This window comes from Artemia sp. Qi Xiang Cuo, chromosome 1 (genome assembly GCF_049724085.1).
Source record: "Artemia sp. Qi Xiang Cuo chromosome 1, ASM4972408v1, whole genome shotgun sequence".
In the NCBI taxonomy this organism is placed as follows: domain Eukaryota; kingdom Metazoa; phylum Arthropoda; class Branchiopoda; order Anostraca; family Artemiidae; genus Artemia; species Artemia sp. Qi Xiang Cuo.
Genome location: NC_142794.1, coordinates 7,815,419 through 7,836,892, shown reverse-complemented (window position 1 = coordinate 7,836,892; position 21,474 = coordinate 7,815,419). Strand labels below are relative to the sequence as shown.

At 37.1% G+C, this 21,474-nt stretch overlaps 1 protein-coding gene across 3 annotated transcripts in view; it reads right to left on the bottom strand.

Annotated features, from left to right (window-relative positions):
* The window catches only part of LOC148955976 (uncharacterized), a 60,087-nt gene that overhangs the window by 7,379 nt on the left and 31,234 nt on the right, over positions 1-21,474 (bottom strand). For all 3 annotated transcript variants that reach the window (XM_089093425.1, XM_089093406.1, XM_089093416.1), the window contains exon 2: positions 15,274-15,682. In XM_089093425.1, coding sequence (XP_088949551.1) covers positions 15,274-15,656 — 383 coding nt within the window. In that variant the 5' untranslated portion in view covers positions 15,657-15,682. The remainder of the gene's footprint in view (positions 1-15,273; positions 15,683-21,474) is intronic.

The following is a 21,474-nucleotide window of genomic DNA, read 5'->3' as shown; positions in this document are numbered from 1 at the left end:
TAAACCAGACCTGGCTTAAGCTATAAAGCGACTTTCAGAAATTGATACTACTGGAGAAACGCAGAGTCTGACTTGCACCTACGTCTTGCACCTACAATTTGCATCACAGAATTCCCTGGGCAAAGAAAGAAACTTATTTGGAGATCCTAGACCGATATTGGAACTACGTTTCGACCAAATACTGCCAAAACATAGTGCCTGCAGTTGCACACTGCAGGTGCAACATGGGACATCGAGCCATTGTTAAGAAGATTGGGATTGAAACCTGTAAACTACTCTGTTTCGCCCACGCAATTCTTGGATGGGACACAAATTTCCGTCTACATGGAGTTTGCAAAGGGATTGCGTTTAAGCGGCTGAGAGACAAAGAACAGTTGAGGAAAAAGGCTTCGACGTTTTTTGTCGATTTGATGCTTTGAAAGAATAGATTAAAGAAGTAGGAAAGGCCGCATTTTTTATAATGTAAGGTGGAAAATATACTGCCAATCTGGATAGTTACCAAAACCAAGTCTTTCAGCAAAAAGTAGCAATGTCTGAAACTTTTGTCCATCCTCAACATCCTCCTACTTCAGCATCCTCCTACTTCAGCAGCAGCGAAATTTCACTGTTTTCGAACCTATCTTCAAGTACAAGTTCGGATCGGGCTTCAGGACAGTACCTTGGAACCTGAGAATTGGGAATCCAAACTCCAGAATGGCATGCTGTACCCTATCCTCACAGATCTTCTAGTGGCACCAAAGAAAATTTTCATTGTCACGAAGTGAGATTGTAATGGATCTTATGATAGTGACCGGTGCAGCTGTTGCCAAAATGGCATCAAATGCAACATTACTTGCTGTCATGAATCGGCTAGGTACATTAAACTTGTAGCTAAATCCTGTATGTGATTGTGTCAGCGTATGCCGAGATGGCTGAACTCCAACTATAATGAACTTTTATTTGATTCATTTTTGTTAGTTGCGATTTGATTGTCTAAGAATAAAGATAGGATATTTGATATTTAGATAGTTTATTGGAATATGGACAAATTATTCGGCAACAAACAGGTGTCAGAAAGTGAGATATTGAAACAAGTTTCATTTGTGACAAGGTAAATTTTTATTCAAGATTAAAATTCACTGTGTGAAAAAGTTAAGGAAGTGAAATATCAGTTATTTTGTTTACGGTGTTACGTTTAACACTTAAAGTGAATTTTTATTTAAATTCAATAAATAATAAATTCAAGTAGTAAACCCACCTCAGTTTTGAAAGAATACTCCGTCTGTTCTAAGGCAGCTTATCGGTGGTGCAGCAGTAAAGAGGAATTTGTGTGGACTGGTTGGAATTAGTATCTTTATCTTGTGTCCTATATTGAAGTGGGTAAGCCGTAGTCCTGTCAGAGTGGCCGAGGTTTCATTTCCCAGCTCTACAGGATACCAGTCAACGTAGTGAAGGTTCCGATTAACGCCTAATTTTGCAGTAATTTAATATTACTGTCGTATTGGTTCTATTCCAATTTTGCAGTAATTTTATATCACTCCCGTATTGGTTCTATACAAAATTTTGCCGTGATTCCATATTGCTCTCTCATTGGTTTTATACCAAATTTTGCAGTTATTTTACATTACTCTCGTATTGGTTCTATACCGAATTGTGCAGTAATTTTATATCACTCTCGCATTGGTTCTATACCATATTTTTTAGTAATTTTATTTTACTCTCGTATTGTTTCTATACCAAATTTTACAGTAATTTTATATTATTCTCGTATTAGTTGACAGCTGGATGCCAAGGTGACAGGAGCTTGCAAGTGATAACAACACTTACCAAACACCCCATAAGTCACTGGAAACCCAAATTTGTCGACGGAGCCACCGAATCAGTGCTCAAAAGGCTTCAAAAAGCTATTATCGACGTATTGTTGAGACCAAGACTAGTACGTCTTCCAGTTCTTCCGTTCCTTCCAATCTTAGTGGCTACGACGTCAGGTCGGAGACATCCGCCTTAGTGGAACCGGAGTTGAAAGCTAGAATACATCTACAACTAGAAGCTAAGACAGAAAGTTCAGAGAAAGAAGGAGAGGAGGGGTCGACCCGATTCCAGGATAATTCAGAAGATACTGTTGTTGGCATAGAATATCGCGCCACTACAGACCAAGCGGCAGTTGTAGCCCTGCTACAACATATCGTCAGGTAGAGCATGGAAGCGATGAATGACAGTTTTTCTGCTTTTGCCACGCACTTCAGTCCCGCCGCTTAAACAGGCCAAGCTGCGATTCAGAGTGCAACCGTGACAGCAGGGATATCCCCTATTGCAATAGCAAAGTTCAGCAATGATGGGGACATTGATACATACCTCAACATTTTCGAGTGTACAGCTGCCAAAACTAATGGGACAAATCGACGTGGGCAGTGAGGCTGCGTGGTTTGTTGACAGGAAATGCCACCGAAGCTACTTCAATGCTTCAACAATACCAATCAGTAATTATCATGAGGTCAAACGGGCAGTTCTTCGTAGTTTTGAGGTCACATCACAAGCCTACCGAGTTCGTTTCCTCTCCAAACCGAAGGAGACATATCAGTCTTTCGTAGACTATGGGAGGAGGCTGGAGTGACTATCTATCAAATTGTTTGAGTTTCAAGATTACAAAACGGAAACAGATCCTGAGATCCTCAGAAAAATAGCTGATATCCTTTGACTGATTGTGGTTGAACAATTTATAGGTTCTACAAAAATGACCAAATACGCATACGTCAGAAAGAACTCAACCAGTCGCCTTTGGAGGCAGTATGCAGATCAGCAGATGTGTTCTTTCTCGCCAGAAGAAAGAGATAACTAGATTCGAAGAATTTGCCGCGGAAACAAGACAGATCTCGAGAAACTCGAAATCACGAAGAGAAGCCTGAGACAGAGAAAAAAGATGCACAGCATACAGCAGCTTGCACCTCCCCGTCACAGAAGAATTATCAAAGCTGTTGTAAATGCAGGAAGAAAGGTCATAGGGCTAAGGACTACCGACAGCCAAAGAAACGAACTCTTCTAGCTCGAAGTTCTAGCCCACAGGAAGATTCAAGGGAACATTTCTATTTTGAAGGCCAAATTATAGAGCAACCAGCACCTTTCCTGGTCGACAGTGGCACCACCCTGTGTATCATGCATAAGAAGTAGGCCTATATGCTGGACGGTAGCTCCCCTTCAAAGAAGACATAAGTTTGCTGCGTCCATGGGGACTGAAAATCATATCCTGGTAAAGACTATCATATCCAGGAAGGAAGGAAAGGGGAAGGTTTCAGTGACTGCGTACCCGTTGCTTTCTCAAGCGAATTACCTGTGGACATGATTCTGGGGACATTATTTCTTCATTTCAATGAGCTTTTTAGTCAGAACTTTGGAAATAAAAAGCCTAATATTAGAGTTCTTGTCAGCACAAGGAGAAAGAATTACTCACCTCAAGAGCTTAAACGGGATGAAACCGTATATACCTTCGATGCCGAGCATTCCTAATTCACTTTCCAAAGTACGGGGGAGTGGATCTTCCAAAAAATGATATTTGCACAATAGAGGTAGATCCTGGAAACAATGGGAGGCTAGACAGACGGAAAAAGAGTAAAAAGGAGAAGAGCATAGAGCGTGATTTATACAAGCCCTTTTCGTTAGGTAGGCTACAGCTTAGGAGACAATTCAAGATCAGCAGACTGGGGATGAACTCAAACGACTACAGGAGGTTGAAAAAAGCTTGGTAAGTTATTTCAAGCAAGCCTCGCAACGTGAAAGCTATGAAATCTTTCATGGTTTGCTATACAGGAAGAGGACTTCGTCAGTGGGCGAGGAGGTATTACCACTTGTTGTGCCACATTCTTGCAGATCCTTCATCATGAGGCTAGCCTACGACTCGCCATTAAGTTAACATACTGGTAGACAGCGAACTTGTGATCGGATTTTGTATTGTTTCTTCTGGCCAGGAGCAAGACAAGATGTCCAAAAATACATTAAAACGTGTAAGCCATGTCAGCTCAACGCAAGGATGAAAGCAAAGGAGAAAGCACCCCTGATTTTCTTACACATACTGGAAGATCCGTTTTACCGCTTGGCTATGGACATTGCTGGGTCGTTAACAAAATTACAAAATGGTCATCGGTTTTGCTGGTAATTTCAGACTATGCCACCAAATATCCGGAAGCCTTACCTCTACGGACGACCAATGCAAGAAAGATTCCGGAGGTCCTCGAACAATTCTTTTTTTCAAGTTGGAGTCCCTTTTCAGATTTTGACCAACCAAGGATCAAACTTTCTGTCCAAGAGTTTAAGGAAAGTTTATAAAATGCTTGGTATAAAGACAATAAAGACTTCTCCGTATCATCCACGGACCGATGGGCTGGTGGAAAGACTCAATGGAACCTTAATCCACTTGCTTAAGAAATATATTATGGACAATCCAAAGCCATGGGACTGATACATCCCCTAAATTTTGTTCGTGTATTGTGAAACAGTTCAGTCTTCACTGGGTTTCAGCCTCTTCAAACTCCTGTATGGTAGGCGACCAAGAGGATTACTAGATATCCTCAAAGAACGGTGGGAGGCAGCACCAACGGCTCTAAGACAAAATCGACCAACCGTGAACTGTTGCAAGCACGCTCTCGCATTGAAAAACTGACGAAGGAAGCTCAACAAAAGTGGACAAAAGTAGCGAGCCAACAAGAGGCTACTCAACTGTCGCACAAAGCCTCATGAACTTCAAGTGAGAGATAAAGTCCTAGTGCTTCTCTCAGCAGATGACCACAAGCCGGAAATGCGGTGGCAAGGGTCCTTTCTTATACAAAACTCTTGTACAAAATTGGCAGAGTCAATTACGAGATTGAGATGCCTGAAGTGAGGAATAAATACAGAGTACTTCACATCAACCTTCCGTGGAGATTTGAGAGGAGACTGCCAGAAATTTCGATGATAGCCGTTGACAGCAAATGGAACGTATGTGAAAGTTTGAACGGTGGAGACAACGAAGTTTGTTTTGGTCTGTGTGAATCAGTAACTCACCTGGGTGAAAAGAGGAAGGAAGAGCTGTTAAGTCTATTTCAGGATTTCTGAGAAAACTTTCTCAGGGACACCGAGAAGAACTAGGATCGTGAAACATCCGATTAATACCGGTGAGTCACGACCTTTGAGGCAGAGGCTACATCGCATGCCGCAAAGCCAACAGATCGCCATTGAACAGGAAGTCAAGCGAATGCACGACTCGGGCATCATTGAACTATCTTCTAGTCCACGGTGCTCTTCAGTGGTCATGGTGAAAAAATCAGACGGATTGCTAGGTTTCTGTCTTGATTTCTGTGGGCTTAACAATATATCTCGTTTTGATTTGTATCCCTCACTTCGTATAGACGAGCTCCTAGAGACGGTTGGCAGCAAGAAAATATTTAGTTTCCTAGACTTATATAGTGGGTAATGGCAGATCGAGCTGGAGAAAGGTAGCCGGAAAAATACGGCAGTCAAGACGTCTTCCGGGCTCATATCAGTTTCTTGTTATGCCATTCAGCGTATATGGTGCTCCCGCGACCTTTCAGCTCTTATGGATAAGGTTTTAGAGCCCTGTAACGCATTCGCTCGTGCCGATTTGGACGATATTGTCATCTTTATTGACTCTTTGGAGGAACACCTAGTACATGGTAAAAGAAAGCTAGAGAGCACACAAGAAGCAGGGTTGAAGATCAACCCTAAAAAGATTAAAATTGCTCAGAACGAGGTTGAGTACTTGGGTCACCACAATGGATATGGGGAAGTTGCTCCATTGGAAAGCAAGGTTCAGGTCATTCAAGATTTTCTCCTACCTGTGTCCAAGAAGTAAATTCGTTCTTTTGTTCAGATGGCAGCATATTATCAACACTTTATCAAGAATTTTGCTGAAATTGTTGAGCCGCTCACTTGGCTTCTCAAGAAAGGTTCGTCAAAAAAGCTGGAGCTGAACGAGATACAGGCTTCAAAACCTGAAACCAGCACTCATCGAAGAGCCTGCTTTGACGACAATAGATCTCAGTGAGGAGTACTACCTGAAAGAACACCATTTCTTTATAGAATCGGACCATAACCCTTTTCTGTGACTTAATGTTGCTCAAAATTGCAACACTCGTTTGACTCCCTGGTCATTGGCTCTGTAAGAATTTCGGTTTATGATTAATAGCCAATCAGGAACCATAAATGCAAATGCTTATGCACCTTCAAGGCTATTCTAAGTAATATTTTGGTGATAGTTGTTAAGGATGTCTCTGCCATCCTCTTTTCGAAGGGAGGGGTGTCATGAATCGGCTATGTAAATTATAATTGTAGCTAAATCCTTTTTCATGTAAAGTCTTTGTATTTGTGTGATTCGTCAGCGAGTGCCGAGATGGCTGAAGTCGGACTGTAAAACTTTTATTATATTAATTTTTGTTAGTTGCCATTTGATTGTTTAAGAATAATGCTGAGGTCCAAATCAATGATGAAGAAGACATGTGATTAATGCAATAAATATGATGAATCTCTAATCCTTTTGGAATTTCAAATTACCTGTGATTTTTTGTTCAAATTAAAACCAATGATTTACCTAGTTGTAAGAAGTTGCTTATTGGATTCTAAGAATTCGAGGTGGTCACGATTAGAGTGGAGGATGGAGGATTGTTAAATTGACTTGACCAGAATTTCTTCCCTGCATTAGCAGTCCAATATTTTCTGTAAGGATTCAGCTTTGTGTAATGCTGTTCTCAAGACCTATATTGACGCTTGATTCATGGGTGGAAAGGGGGGGGGGTGTGAACATGAACATTTGAAACAAAACAAGTGTATATTCGTGATCTACGTACCAGTTTTACCTATTACTGACTTTCTACATGTGCAAATTAAGTTATTTTTAAAAAATCGTCATTTTAGAAGAAAAGACGAAAAACGGTCAAGTTCGCCTCATCCGATTTTTATCGATTTTTTATATGTTGTAGAAAACTATTCTTCGGTTTGAATGAGACCAAAATGAAAACTTGTACAATTTGTTTGAGGTTAAACTTTAGATTGACTGTACTAAGAAGCAAGTCTGAAGCAGAAGCTCGGGCCAACAGAAACCGAAATACTGAGAAAATGAAGTCGCAATTTTAAACAGAAGCTGCATCTAATTTAAGATCTATTTCCCTAAGCAAAGTAAAACAAGAGGTAATGATTTAACTCACAAGGGTTGGAAATGATTTGCCGTTTGTACAGAAAGAAGAAATTCTTGTCTCAGAGCCAGGGCCATCAAATTTGACAAGATATATCCAAATAGCTGAATCAAATGGCATGGAAAAGGTGTTGAGGTATTGTTTAACGAAAATAAAACACAAATTAATATGAGATTAAAAAACAAGCGAAAAATTGAATTGCATCAGCTAAAGCAAAAGGCATGGAAAAATTGTCTGAGGTTATAATGGAAGAAAATTAACAGCAAAATCTGTGGTTAGAAGAAAAATGACAGCAATGATCGCATCGAACAGTAAACGAAATGTGCGGTTAGAAGAGAAGCAGCAGTGAGAATCACACCGAATTCCAAAAGAATAAAAATCCTATAAAACGTATGATTGTATAAAGTACTAAGAAGAAGAAAGAATCTAATTCGCGTCAAAATGTCTTAATTCAATTGAAATTGCTGATTTGACAACCCTAAGGTATCGAAGACTTAATTAAAGCAAATACCCTTCTAAATTTTCACAAAAATCTTTTCTGTGTTTTGGGTTTTTATTCTTTATTGTGTTTTACAAAGTCTTGAAAATGCCGCTTCTCTAGCCTCAGCATAAGATTAACCTGTATTTTTTTTCTAATTTTAGAAAATTACAAAATATAATAGTTTAGAAATAAGGATTGTGCAAAAGTTTGGCACAAGAAATTATTTTCTTGTTGTTTTTTTTTTCTGTAAATCTGTTCAAGAAATTTCAGTTTCAAGTCACAGATATTGTTCATTGCCTTCAAAGTTCAGAGCTCCTTGGAGAGAAAGGGGGAAAACTAGACGCCTGGGGCACCAAAGAGGCTCCTCATCTGTTCCCCATAGTCGCATTTATCTAACTAAATTACTTTCCAATATAGCAAAAAGACTAATATCTAGGAATTTTATCATCTGTTGTTCAGATATAACAGGCTGTACTCGCTTCAGCAAAATTTACCCTCTAACTGAAATAAATTGGCTAGTAGCCATTTAAACAGCCCACAAATTGCAAAAAAAAATATTTAGAATAATAAATAAATAGAATAAAAAATCTACAAATTTTGTTCGTAGCCTGGGAGTAGAAAAAACATTTAGGAGTGAGGAATGTCATACAGTTAAGCTGGAAGTGATTTTCAAAATCCATCAAATACAACCGTTTGGAAAATTAGCTCCCTAATTTACTGAGGCAACAACTTTACTAGTAGCCTACCTTGTTTTCTGGGGAGGGAAATAGATCTCTTTCTCACCCGAGTTCTGATACATAGCCTGTGTTACAATTTCTTACTGAAAAATTATTTAATAGTATTTTCTAAGGTTTTTTCATTATTAACTAGTTCGTCGTTGATTTAGCGCATTCCTTTCTTGTTTACTTTTATGGGTGAACAAAATATACTACTGCAAAAGTAGTGTTGATATAATGATAGGTACAAGACAGGTACCCAATGTAGCTATAATGATAGGTACAAGACAGGTACCCAGTGTAGCTATAACGATAAGTAGCGGACAGTCTCCCCGCCATACAAGCAGCCAGTACAATGACCGGATTCAACCTACCATGAAAGTTCGTGCTGTTCACGAAACCATGGTTTTGGAGTTAAATAACATGTTTCTGGTAAAAGTTGTGATTGTTTTCATGGTATGGTGATTAGTTTCCTGGTATGATGTTATGAAATTCTGTCTGTGAATATATTTGTTAGGTGTGATTGTTTTATGTTTAACCTTGAACACGGGTATAAAAACTCTGACAATGAGTTATTTTCTCAGTTCAAAATTAGCATCTTCAACACAATGATAGATTGTAACAAAAGGAATATTGATGAAAGCTAAACGAAATAACTAAGTTATTCTTTTATATTCTTAGTGGGTAAAGAAATTAGCTCTAATAAAATTTATCGGGTGGTTTATACAGACCCCATTATAGTTAACAGATTGTTAAATATTTTTGAGCCTGGATCTCCAAAGGTCGGTAAAGAGCAATATCAAAACAAAAAAAAGTATGTAAACACTGCATTTAAATGGCTTGCGAGCCTAGTACATGAGGTAAATGATACCTATTTTTTATTCCGGCCCAAATTTACCCATTCCCCCCACTATGCCACATTCATCCCCCTTCAATCCACCAACCCCCCTCCCCTCCCTCCAACCCTCCAACCCCCCTCCCTCCAACCAAATCCCTCCAGACCCCCTCCCCCTCCCTTCAACCCATCCCCTTCCTCCAACCCCCTCGCCCTCCCTCCAACCCCTCCCCCTCTCCCCAACCCCCCTCTCCCTCCCCCTCCCCCAATTCAATTAGGTTCACGTGGCGTGGCGCGCCACGCCAAGTGAACCTAATTGAACCTAACTTGAAAGCAGTTATTTGAAAAAAGGGTGGTATTGTAGGTTGGCTGCAGGCACCCAGTTGCACGCTCTTTTTTTATTTTTTTTGTTCGTGAAACTTGTTGCATGTTGATTTACTTGTGGATTACTAAAGTTTTTTTTCGTGAAACTGGATGCATGTTGTTTTTTTTCTTCGTGAAGATTGTACATTTGTGTGTGTGTGTTTGTGTGTTTGTTTTTGTGTGTTTGTGTGTGTGTTTGTGTGTTTTTGTGTCTGTCTTTGTTTGTGTGTGTTTGTGTGTTTGGGTTTGTGTGTGTTTGTGTGTGTTTGTTTGTTTGTGTGTTTGTGTGTGTTTTTGTGTTTGTTTGTTTGTGGTTGTTTGTGTTTTTTTTTTTGTTTGTGTTTTTTTTTGTTTTTTTTTTAGTGTTTGTTTATATGCTTGTGTGTATGTGTGTTTGTTTTTTCTTTTGTGTTTTTTTGTGCTTGTTTTTTTTTTTTTTTTTATTTTTTCTTTTTTGTTTATGTTTGTGTTTGTTTTTTTTTGTGTTTGTGTGTTTGTGTTTGATTGTGTGTGCTTGTGTGTTTGTGTGTGTTTGTTTGTGTTTTTGTGTGTGTTTGTGTGTGTTGTTTGTTGTTTCTTTTTGTGTTTTTTTGTTTTTTTTTTTTTTTTTATGTTTGTGTGTGTGTGTGTGTGTGTGTGTTTTTATGTGCTTGTTTGTGTGTGTGTGTGTGTGTGCTTGTGTTTGTGTGTGACATTCTGAAGATGTAGCATTTTAGATTTTTTTTTGTTGAAATGTAAGAGTTGGAATATTTCAGTAGTGTTTTGTCGTGGTTTACCTTGTCACTGTTACATTCTCCTGATGTTTCAAAGTTCATTTTTTGATTTTTTTTTCGTTGAAATGTCAGAGTTGGAATATTTCAGTAGTGTTTTGTCGTGGTTTACCTTGTCACTGTTACATTCTCTTGATTTTTCAAAGTTCATTTTTGATTTTTTTTTTGTTGAAGTATAAGAGTTGGATTATTTCAGTTGTGTTTGTGTTTTTGTGTGTTTGTGTGTTTGTGTTTGTTTATGTTTTTGTTTTTTTGTTTGTTTGTTTGTTTTTGTTTGTGTGTGTTTTTTTGTTTGTTTTTTTTTGTGTGTGTGTGTGTGTGTGTGTGTGTGTTTGTGTTTGTGTGTTTGTGTTTGTGTGTGTTTGTGTGTTTTTTTGTTTGTGTGTGTTTTTTTTTGTTTGTGTTCTTTTTTTTTTGTGTTTGTGTCTTCGTGTGTGTGTGTGTGTTTGTGTGTGTGTGTGTGTTTTTGTGTGTGTGTTTGTGTGTTTGTGTGTGTGTGTGTGTTTGTGTGTGTTTGTGTGTGTGTGTCTTTGTGTGTTTGTGTTTGTGTGACATTCTGAAGATGTTTCATTTTAGATTCAGATTTTTTTTTCTGTTGAAATGTAAGAGTTGGAATATTTCAGTAGTGTTTTGTCTTGGTTTACCTTGTCACTGTTACATTCCTTTGATGTTTCAAAGTTCATTTTTTGATTTTTTTTTTCGTTGAAATGTAAGAGTTGGAATATTTCAGTAGTGTTTTGTCGTGGTTAACCATATCACTGTTACATACTGAAGACGTTTCAGAATTCGCTTTGGATTTTTTTTTCGTTGAAATGCAAGAGTTGGGACATTTCAATAGTGTTTTGTCGTGGTTTAACTTGTCTCTGTTACATTCTGAAAATGTTTCAAAGTTCCTTTTGGACTTTTATTCGCTGAAATGTAAGAATTGGAATATTTCAGTAGTATATTGTCATGGTTTACCATGTCACTGTTACATTCTAAAGATATTTCAAAATTCATTTCGGATCTTTTCCGCTGGAATGCAAGAGTTGGAATATTTCAATAGTGTTTTGTCATGGTTTACCTTGTTTATGTTTCATTCTTAAGATGTTTCAAAGTTCATTTTGGATGTTTTTCATTGAAGTTGGAATATTGCAGTAGTGTTCTGTCGTGGTTTACCTTGTCACTGTTAAACTGTCTTGATGTTTCAAAGTTCATTTTGTATTTTTTTTTTCATTGAAATATAATAATTGGAATCTTTCCGTAGTGTTTTGTCGTGGTTTACCTTGTCACTGTTACATTCTCTTGATGTTTCAAAGTTCAATTTGGATTTTTTTTTTCGTTGAAATGTAAGAGTTGGAATATTTCAGTAGTCTTCTGTCATGGTTTACCTTGTCACAGTTAAACTCTCTTGATCTTTCAAATTTCATTTTGGATTTTTTTTTTCATTGAAATGTAAGAGTTGGAATCTTTCAGTAGTGTTTTGTAGTGGATTACCTTGTCACTGTTACATTCTGAAGATGTTTCAAAGTTCATTTTGGATTTTTTCGTTGAAATGTAAGAGTTGGAATATTTCAGTAGTGTTTCGTCATGGTTTACCTTATCACAGTTACATTCTGAAGATGTTTCAAAGTTCATTTTGTATTGTTTTTCGTTGAAATGTAAAATTTGGAACTTTTCAGTAGTGTTTTGTCGTGGATTACCTTGTCACTGTTACATTCTGAAGATGTTTCGAAGTTTATTTTGGATTTTTTTTCGTTGAAATGTAAGAGTTGGAATATTTCAATGTGTTTGGTCGTGCTTTACCTTGTCACAATTACATTCTTAAGATGTTTCAAAGATCATTTTGTATTGTTTTCGTTAAAATGTAATATTTGGAATATTTCAGTAGTGTTTTGTCGTGGTTTACCTTGTCACAGTTACTTGTTGTAAAGGAACTTTTTTTTATTCCAATAATGACACATAGTATATTACACCTTATTAATATCTATGAATAAAAAACATTCTTGGTCTAAAATCCTCTTATTCAAGAGCGGTATGTTCTTCTTGTGACAGTAATGGTTGGGAGGTATATCATGGTGATTGCAGATGAATATTAATCTAGTTTTGACTATAGCTTCTTGACCCTATGTATCGCTCACAAATCTCATAGCCTCCAGTTAAAGCAAAAGGTTTCACTGGAATGTTTCCCCATCAACTCCTTGAACAAAAGAACTTTCCGTCAATTCATCTTTATATTCATTGATGATACTGTCTTCAAATTCCCTATTTATTTTGCTTTGGATTTCACTGTATATCTTAACATTATTTTTACACAGATAACAATTTTGGCACGTAGACAAGATATGATTAATGACATTAGTGCAGGAGTATGCCTGTCTTCTTCTTGTCTTCTTTAAAATGGTAATACATAAAAGATGATAATAGGATGTATCAACAGGTAGTATGTTACCAGAAGCACTAGCAAGAAGATACCCCTCTTCATCAACTATTATTTTTATGCTGGCATTCTCTTTGAGTGCGAACATCTCTGGATATCTCACTCTCGCATATCCACCATTTGTTCAAGGGAGTTTTTTGGTACTCCAAAGAAATTTAATTCCTTACTGTCATGACAATGCACGCATACATTTCCAGTAGTGCTATCACTTGTACTTGTTTCATAGTTCAAATACTTCTGCTTGTCGGCATTCAATGCTACAATAACACTATCATGTTTACACACTTTCCAATCCTGGAAAAAAAATCAGTTTGTTTTTCATGAAGAAATATTGAATGAGAACCATCAGTCCTCATCAATATAAGTATGAATATGCACAAGAATATGTTTAAAAACTTAAACTTAAAGTGTCATTCTATTTTTTCTGATATGATTTAGAGATGTAAAAAACAGTTTGTTTTTCATGAAAAAATCTTGAAAGAGAACCATCAGTCCTCATCAATAGTATGCACAAGAATAAGTTTTTAAAATTTAAATTAAAAGTGTCATTCTATTTTTCTGATATGATTTAGAGATGTAAAAAAAGTGAAAAAAAAGTAAAAAAAACTAAGAAAAAAAAAGTTAAAAAAAAACTCAGAAAAAAAAATTGGTCACTACAAACATTATTTTTCTAATAGTAAAAGTCACAACACACGGTTGGAGGGGTTGGAGGGGGGTTGGTGGAGTGAGGGTGGATGACTGTGGCATAGTGGGGGGGGGGGTGGAGAACTTTGGGCCGGAATAAAAAATAGGTATCACCTCATGTACTAAGCTCGCAAGTCATTTAAACGCAGTGTTTGAATACTTTTTTCTTGTTTTGATATTGCTCTTTACCGACCTCTGGAGATCCAGGTTCAAAAATATTTAACAATCTGTTAACTATAATTGGGTCTGTATAAACCACCCGATAAATTTTATTAGAATTAATTTCTTTACCCACTAAGAATATAAAAGAATAACTAACTTCTTGCGGGTAGCTTTCATCAATATTCCTTTTGTTACAATGCATCATTGTATTTCAGACGTCAATTTTGAACCGATAAAATAACTCATTGTCAAAGTTTTTATACCCTTTTTCAAGGTTAAACATAAAACAACCACACCTAACAAATTAACCCAAAGAAAGAATTTCATAACATCAAACCAGAAAACGAATCACCATACCATGGAAACGCTCACGAGATTTAACATAAATATGTTATTTAACTCCAAAACCATGATTTCGTGAACAGTACGAATATTCATGGTAGGTTGAATCCAGTCATTGTACTGTCTGCTTTTATGGCGGGGAGACTGTCCGCTACTTATCGTTATAGCTACATTGGGTACCTGTCTTGTACCTTTCATTATAGCTACATTGGGTACCTGTCTTGTACCTATCATTATATCAACACTACTTGCAATACTCTTTTGCATTCTCAGCGTTACAATCAAAGGTGTAATAAGGGCAAACAGCTGTTCATATAAGCCTAAACAGACACTTTATTTGTAATATAGCCTTAAATGGTTGATAAATATTTCATGAAAGAAATAAGCTGATTTAAAAACAATAAACTTCTTGATTAAAAAAAGTATCATAAACTTAACGTCTTCTAGACCGCAGCGTCAGTAGTAAATTTCAGTTCAAAATGCGAAAAAAATTTTGTGAACGTTTCCATGGCAACCCTGCGAACAACTGTGCTATACCAAGCCCGAACAATAAATACCCATACCCTTCAATTCTATTTCCTAGGGAAGGGCTTAGGAAAACTAATTGAAACTGATATATGGTCAGTGTAAACAGGACTATGAGACAAACTACTCTCAAGATAAGATTCAAATTTTTCCATATATCAAACGGGAAAATATATCAGGGCAATATCAAACTTGAAGTTTCACCATTTAGTTAAATCAAATTCATTTGTCCTATATTTACAAAAATAAGATACCCTGATAAGAAGAGGGCTCCAGAAAGAATCCAATTTCATATAATTTTTATTAAAAAATCATATAGTAAAAAGTTTTAAATTAGCGTCAAATAGGGATTTGGAATAAGTACATCTGTATGTAACTGTATGTAAAGATCAATAATATAATTCTCTTGCATACACAATGCCTTGTACAACTTACTGCTTGTGTTAGTAGTTAGTGGAAGTTCCATAGAATTTATTGACAAATTATTCAGCGCAACAAAAAATGAGAATCAACATTGAGTGAAAAATTTGCAAGAATACGGTTATGGTAAACATGTATGGAGTACGGTTATAAGTAAAAATTATAATAAATAAATACGGCTATGGTAATTTTTTTGGCGACATATATTCTATTTTTTTTTATTTCTGTTGCAGTTTCGATAAATTGTAAAGTATATTATCATGGCAATACACCAAATTATAATAATGAATGAAAATAATAAAAATAACAAATAAAAAGACAAAATTTGTCCAATTACTTACAGTCCTGCATGAAAAAGTCTACAAGAATTATAAATAAAAACAAGTATTAAACTCTTACATTTGTAAAGGTGATGGACCTGGTTGGCGTGACCTTGATGGTGCCATATTCTGGAAAGCTGGGTCTATTATATAATAATCCTGACTTCCGTCGTCATAAACCCTTCCGTCGTCATAGACCCTACCGTTGTCATAGACCCTTCCGTCGTCATAGACCCTTCCGTTGTCATAGACCTTTCCGTCGTCATTGACCCTTCCGTCGTCATAGACCCTTCCGTCGTCATAGACCCTTCCGTCGTCATAGACCCTTCCGTCGTCAAAGTAATACAGAATTCTCTTTTCTCTGTTTCCTTCCGGTTCCAATTTCTTTTCCAAGTCAAATATTGCTTTACCTACTGAGTTAGTAGTCAAATAGGCAAAAAGAAAGCATTTTATCGGTCCCATTGAAAACTTTGACACTACCCCTGAAACTGAAAAAAGAAAATAAAGGTCAAGCACTTAATTCACAAAAATATCAGAAAGACCCGTTAACAGTTCAGATTAACAACTATGAAAAGATTTAAACATATACAAATGCTGATGAATATCCTATAATAGAATTGCAGTTTAATGGAATAAATTTGATTTCTGTTCAGAACCTTTTTATCACAATGTTGAACAGCTCTGTTGTAATATATAGCATGCATTTAAAACCTAAATCTCATAAGCTTTCATATTAACAATATAGTATCACTTTTCGCCCTGTACCTCTTGTAAATTTTGGCAAAACAATTTTTTCTTTTTATTACAGACTGCATGGCTTCATCATAACTGATGATTTGCCCATTGTCCTGGTGATTACCTCATTTTTTTTTTAGATATTTATTGTACCTTTTCTTGGACACTTCGAGAGATGGATCTCTCTGGATTACCTCTGCTGGGTAATCCTGAGAGATACATAATACAGAAATATTTCACGGGCAGATTATTAAGCTGAGAGGGCTTAGTCAATCTGAAATTGTCCCAGTTAAATATATAAACAGGGCTACAATTAGTGATAAAGAAAGAGTTAAAATGAGATGGGCAGAACATTTTAAAAATAAGTTAAACCGTGATAGAGTTGTAGGAAAAATATAGAAAAGAAAGAAAAAGATTGTGATTCTTTTGATATGAAGGAAGATCTGTTTTGTGAGGAAGAATTAGTGTGGGTACTAAACCGATTAAAAAATAATAAAGTTCCTAGTGCTGATAGTGCGGTAAATTAACTTTTTTTTTTAATATGGTGGTTATAGATTTACTGAAGATTATTTACTTCAGTTTATTATATCTTCAGATTGAAGATAATTTACTGAAGATTATGAATATGTTTGTTGAAAAAGAGGAAGCACCTACTATTTTTGGGAAAACTTCAATTACACCCCTCTATGAGAAAAAGGATAAGAGTGAGTGCGGTACTTATAGAGGCATTAGCTCGTTTTCTGTAGGCGACAAATTACTTAGTATGACAAATTTTTTAGACTTAGAGATGTTATAGATAAAGTCTTACAAAAAAACGGTATGGTTTAAGAGGGGTAGAGAATACGTTGAAAACATTTTTACTCTTAGATTAATTAAATAAACAAAAACAAGTTTTTTTTAACTGAAAGTAATGAACGACGTTAAAAGTTAAAACGAACAGAAATTATTCCGTATATGAAAAGGGCTGTCCCTTCCTCAACGCCTCGCTCTTTACGCTAAAGTTTGTTATTGTTTAAAAAAAATAGAGTTGTGAGAAAGTCAAACTTTAGCGTAAAGAGCGAGGCGTCGAGGAGGGGACAGCCCCTTTCATACACGGAATGATTTTTGTTCGTTTTAATTTTTAACTTCGTTCCTTACTTTCAGTTAAAAAAACGTTTTTCTTTATTTAATTTTTGGACGTTTTTGAATTAATGCAAGTTTTGATTTTGGCTCACCGTATATGAATAATTAAAACAAAATTTGAATATTAATTTTCCTTTTATTTGGTTAAATTGCTGTCTCAAACTTGTTTAATTTTATTTACGAACGTTTTTATTAGTAATAATTATACGTAACTTACGAATAAACTTACGTAACGAACTTCTATATTCATATGTTTTTAATACGTATATTAGAGGGTTGCCCCCTAGTCAATACCTTGCTCTTTAAGCTAAAGTTCGAATTTTGTTCCAATTCTTTAAAAATGACCCCTTAATCACAAATGCCGTTAATTAGAATAAATAGCTCTTATGAAAGTACTAAATAATCTTTGGCTTAAAGAGCAAGGTATTGACTAGAGGGTAAACCCAATCATATACGTAATGTTCTCTGTCGTTTTAAGTTTTGATGTTGCTCCTTACTTTCAGTTGAAAAACTTATTTTTTTATATATAATTTCGGATCTTTTTTTTTAAATAATGCTGGGAAATCCGGCGTCCCCTTCATAGCAATGTCCCTTCCCCCATGAAAACTTCCTTCATGGAAAGATCCTCCCACATAACCCCCGACCCACTCCCCACCCCCCATCCCCAACTACCAGAAAAAATCCCCCCTGAAAACGTCTGTATACTTCCCAATAACCAATACTATATGTTAACATTGGGTAAAGTTCATAACTTTCAGCCCTCCCCCCGGGGACTTCGGGGGATTAAGTCATCCTAAGATACATAGTTATCATATTTTCGACCATGCTGAACAAAATGGCAATCTCAAAATTTTGATCGGGTGACTTTGGGAAAAAAATGAGAGTGGGAGGGGGCTTAGTTGCCCCCCATTTTTTTGGTCACTTAAAAAGGGCACTAGAACTTTTAATTTCCGTTCGAATGAGCCCTCCCACGATATTTTAGGAACACTTGGTCGATACGATCACCCCTGGAAATAAACAACAAACAAACAGATAAAAACGCATCCGTGACCTTTCTTCTGGCAAAAAATGCAAAATTCCACATTTTTGTAGATAGGAGGTTGAAACCTCTCCAGTAGGGTTCTCTGATACGCTGAATATGATGGTGTAATTTTCATTAAGGTTCTATAACTTTTAGGGGTCTTTCCCTCTTTTTTCGAAAATCAGTCAAATTTTCTCAGACGCGTAACTTTTGATAGGTAGAAATAAACTTGATGCTACTTATATATTTGAAATCAGCATTGGAATCTGATTCTTTTGATGTATCTATTGGTATCAAAATTTCGTTTTCTACAGTTTCGGTTACCATTGAGCCGGGTCGCTCCTTACTTACAGTTCGTTACCACGAACTGTTTGATAATTGAAAAGTGCCTGAGACATCAAACTCCTTTAGTCTTTAATTTTACAGATTATGAGTAGGTGTTTTGGTTCAGCTGCCTCCTTGGCTGTGCCGCTGCTTGTATGGTATACCAGATAAACACATTAAAGTGATTAGTGCTAAGTACGAGAACTACATTGATGCAATTAAGTTCCTTATTAGTTCCTCATTAAATCAAAATTTGAGTAAGTTTGTGTTTTAGTCCCATTTAAATGCGTCATTTTGATAGACTTAGTCCTAAGGAGCACAATAAAGGCGTTTGGAGAACATGGAATCAATTAGCGAAGTAAAGATCTCCCGGACTTAGATTACGCTGATGATTTAAGCATCCTAGCTGAAAATACTAGAAAAATGAATGAGTTTTCAGAGGTTTTGCGATTTCAGGGTACAAGAATGGATTTGAGTAAAGAACGTAAGTAAAGTAAAGTAAAGAACGGTGTCGGCACAATGTACTTTTTTTTCTTCTTCTTAAGTCAGGCTCTTCGTATCGAAGGAGTTGTCGTAGAAAATTCGAAATGGGATAGTTTATAAGGAAACGTGATTAGTTTGCTTCCATGTTTACAGCCGATACGGACTTGAAGGCATATAGGCCCCACTCACGCCCGACTGTCCGGAAACCATATCTAATTAACCTTTTGAGGCAACTCTTTGTCTCAGGACGGGTGATTTCCAGATAAAACACATGTTTACGAAAGAGATATTTCCCCACAACCCTCAGGGCAAGGCTATTAAGTTATGCCCTGAGGCCAAACAAGAACGATGTTGGCACAGTGTACCATGTATTATTTTTTTTCCTTTACAGCAGGGCACCTCATATGGTAGGGGTCGTCGTAGAAAGTTCAAAAGGGGCTCATTCGCTAGGAAACTGAGAGTTCTAGCGCCCTTTTTAATAGTCAAAAGCGATTGGAGGGCAACTAGCCCCCCCACGGCCATCATTCCCCCTAACACATCCAATCAAAATTATGAGATAGCCATTTTGTTCAGCGTAGTTGATTTCCAGATAGAAAATATGTTTTTGAGGGGGACACTCCCCGACAACCCTCAGGGCAAGGGTTTTAAATTATGCCCTGGGGGCATATAAGATTTTATAGAAGGAGTTGTCGTAGACACTTCAAAAAAGGCTCATTCGATTAGAAATTCAAAGGGCTAGTACCCTTTTTAATAGTCGAAAATGATTGGAGAGCAACTAGCCCCCCCCCCTCACGATTTAAGTTTAACCCTGAGGGCATATAAGAGCGATGTTGGTACAATGTAGCCTACTATTTATTATTTTTTTTCTTTAGAGCTGGGCACTTCATATGGGAGGAGTCGTCGTAAAAGCTTCAAAAGGGGATAATTCGATTGGAAATTGAGAGTTCTAGTGCCCTTTTTAATAGTCAAAAGCGATTGGAGGGCAACTAGCCCCCCCTGACCATCATTCCCCCAAACACATCCAATAAAAATTTTGAGATAGCCATTTTGTTCAGCGTAGTTGATTTCCAGATAGAAAATATGTTTTTGAGAAGGACACTCCCCCACAGCCCTCCGGGAAATGGTTTTAAATTATGCCCTGGGGGTATTTAAGGTTTTTACAGAAGGCGTTGTCGTAGAAACTTCAAAACAGGCTCATTCGATTGGAAATTCCAAGGGCTACTGCCCTTTTTAGTAGTCGAAAGTGATTGGAGGGCCACTAGCCCCCCCCCCCCGCCCCACCACGCCCATCATTTCCCCAAACACATTCAATCAAAATTTTGAGATAGCCATTTTGTTTAGCGTAGTTGATTTCCAGATAGAAAATATGTTTTTGAGGAGGACATTCCCCCAGAGCCCTCAGGGAAGGGTTTTAAGTTATGCCCTGGGGGCATATAAGGTTTTTAAAGAAGGCGTTGTCGTAGAAACTTCAAAAAAACTCATTCGATTGGAGATTCAAAGGGCTAGCGCCCTTTTTAATAGTCGAAAGGGATTGGAGGGTAACTACCCCCCCGCCCATCATTCCCCCAAACACACCCAATAAAAATTTCGAGATAGACATTTTGCTCAGCGTAGTTGCTTTGCAGATAGAAAATATATTTTTGAGGAGGACACTCCCCAACAACCCTCTGGGCAAGGATTATAAGCTATGCCCTGGGGGCAAATAAGGTTTTTATTGAAATCTTTGTCGTCGAAACTTGAAAAAGGGCTCATTCGATTTGAAATTCAAAGGGATAGTACCCTTTTTAATATTCGAAAGTGATTTGATGGCAACTAATCTTCCGCCCCCTCACGCCTACCTTTTCCCCAAACACATCAAATCAAAAGTGTTAGATAGCTATTTTATTCAACGTAGTTGAAAGTTTTGGAAATTAGGTCTTTTAGGATTACAACCACTTCCCTCACAGCCTTCAGGGCAAGGTTTGTAAGTTATGCCCTGGTGCATATAAAGTTTTTATTGAAAGCGTTGTCGTAGAAACTTGAAAAGGGCCCCTTCAATTGGAAATTGAAAGGGCTAGTGCCTTTTTTAATAGTTGAAAGTGATTGGATAGCGACTAACGTCCCTCTCACGCCTACCATTTTCCAAAACACATCCAATCAAAATTTTGAGATATCCATTTTGTTAAATGTAGTTGAACGTTCTGGAAATTAGGTCTTTTAGGATGATAGCCCCTCAGAGCCCTCAGTGCAAGGGTTGTAAGTTATGCCCTGGGGGCATAGAAGGTTTATATAGAAAGTTGTTGTATAAATCATAGGCAGCACGATCGCGTTGCCTAAGTAAAGAACGGGGAAACTGAAGAACGAGACAAGAAACAGGGACTAAGTAAAGAGGAGGACACTCTCCCACAATCCTCAGGTCAAGGGTTTTAAGTTATGCCCTGGGGTACATAAGAACGATGTTGGCACAATGTATTATCTATTAATTTTTTCCTTTAGAGCAGGGCACTTCGTATCAAAGAATTTGTCGTAGGAACTTCGAAAGGCGCTCATTCAATTGGAAATTGGAGTGGCTTGTGCTCTTTTTAATAGTCGAAAGTGATTGGAAGGTGACTAACA